Source organism: Austrofundulus limnaeus, unplaced genomic scaffold (assembly GCF_001266775.1).
Source record: "Austrofundulus limnaeus strain Quisiro unplaced genomic scaffold, Austrofundulus_limnaeus-1.0 Scaffold183, whole genome shotgun sequence".
Classification (NCBI taxonomy): domain Eukaryota; kingdom Metazoa; phylum Chordata; class Actinopteri; order Cyprinodontiformes; family Rivulidae; genus Austrofundulus; species Austrofundulus limnaeus.
Genome location: NW_013952585.1, coordinates 1,028,156 through 1,029,844, shown reverse-complemented (window position 1 = coordinate 1,029,844; position 1,689 = coordinate 1,028,156). Strand labels below are relative to the sequence as shown.

General features: G+C 47.6%; 1 protein-coding gene across 1 annotated transcript in view; it reads right to left on the bottom strand.

The window, feature by feature from the left end:
• Positions 1–203: 203 nt before the first annotated feature.
• The window catches only part of LOC106524356 (ribosomal protein S6 kinase beta-2), a gene marked incomplete in the record, with an annotated part of 9,119 nt that continues 7,633 nt past the window's right edge, over positions 204–1,689 (bottom strand). The window contains 4 exon segments of the mRNA XM_014018128.1: positions 204–763; positions 867–979; positions 1,055–1,162; positions 1,255–1,332. Of these exon segments, the coding sequence (XP_013873582.1) occupies positions 586–763; positions 867–979; positions 1,055–1,162; positions 1,255–1,332 (477 nt within the window).

Here is a 1,689-nt window from a genome sequence, read left to right as displayed (position 1 = left end):
CTCATGCAGAGCTCTGTAAGGCCACGTCTGCTCTGATTGGTTAGAAAAACAAACGTCTTCTTTCCACCAATAGGCAGCGAGTTTCATGATGATGTCATAAGGTTGCTGAACTTTTAAACAACTCTTGATCAGATTTACACACACACACAAAAAAAGTCCAGCAGCTGCAGCGAGGAGATTCAAATCTTCAGGTCCAGTTCAGCTTTTTAAGCTCTGCAGGAAATAATCTAAAGTTCAATCAAGCCGTCCGTCACCGGTGCTGGAATTAACCGTCAGCCTTCCAGGGACTAACTACACCAAAAACCTCTAATAACTGCCCCCCGGCTGGGATTTCACCCGTCAACCCCACCCTGACCGCCCTTCAGGAGCGYTTCTTAGAGAAATTAGAATTAAGTTTTTCCTTTGTCCAAAACACATCAACTAAAGCTTGATAAATAACCTGATCCGGTCCAGTACCGCTTGGCAGAGCCGGGTCAGCAGAGTCGGGTCAGCAGAGTCGGGTCAGCAGAGCCGGGTCAGCAGAGCCGGGTCAGCAGAGCCGGGTCAGGAGCCGCGGAACCCCACAACACGAGACCTGAGCCACCTTCATCTCTGGTGTCCTTTCTTCTTCTTGTTCCTGGATGGCGTCTTGATGGGCTGGGTGGTGGGTCCGTTCTCCAGTGGGACCCGGGAGGGAGCCGCCGGGGGGGACGTGGGGGAGAAAAGGTCCGGCTCGCYCTCCGGAGCCGACTTGAAGGGTCCGGCAGGAGAGAACTTCATGGGGCTAAAGAAAAGGAAACAAACGTAATTCAGGATTTCTTCTGTGGTAATGACAGGAGCAGACTCTTATTCTGAAGAGCAGCTAACAGGTTTTATTTTGAAGCTACCTGACAGGTGTGCGCGGGCTGCTGTTGTGGCGCCGCACGTGACGAGATCTGGGTTCGAAGGAGTACCCTTCCTTCAGACTCTCCAGGACCGACGGAGCCACGAAGGAGAACCCCTGAGGAGGAAACGCGGGTTAGTTCATTTCAAAATAAGAGCGCAGACTAAGCTTTAGGAAAGCAGAGAGCCTCACGGCGAAGGCCAGCTCGGCGCTGTGGCTCAGCGTGGAGTCGTCCGGACTGTCCACCGGCGTCTGGCGGGTGAAYCTGGTGTCGAACTGGCTCACGTCCTCCTCGGAGTGCTGCCAGGAGACAAAGGAGGACGTCCCGCAGGGGGACAGAGGTGAGACRCCTGCAGCAGGTGCAGGACACACAGTGAAGACAGTCAACCAACCAGCTGAGGTTTGTACGGAGGCTCCAGTCTCCGCTTCAGAAGGTCGTCCCAGTTCATGAGTTTAAAGAACGAATGTTTCTGAAAATCAATCAATCAATCAACAAATCAATCAATCAATCAACAAATCAAACAACAAATCAATCAATCAATCAAATCAAAAAATCAATCAATCAACAAATCAACAAATCAATCAATCAATCAATCAACAAATCAACCAATCAATCAAAAAATCAATCAACAAATCAACAAATCAATCAATCAATCAATCAACAAATCAACCAATCAATCAAAAAATCAATCAACAAATCAACAAATCAATCAATCAATCAATCAACAAATCAACCAATCAATCAAAAAATCAATCAACAAATCAACAAATCAATCAATCAATCAATCAACAAATCAACCAATCAATCAAAAAATCAATCAACAAAT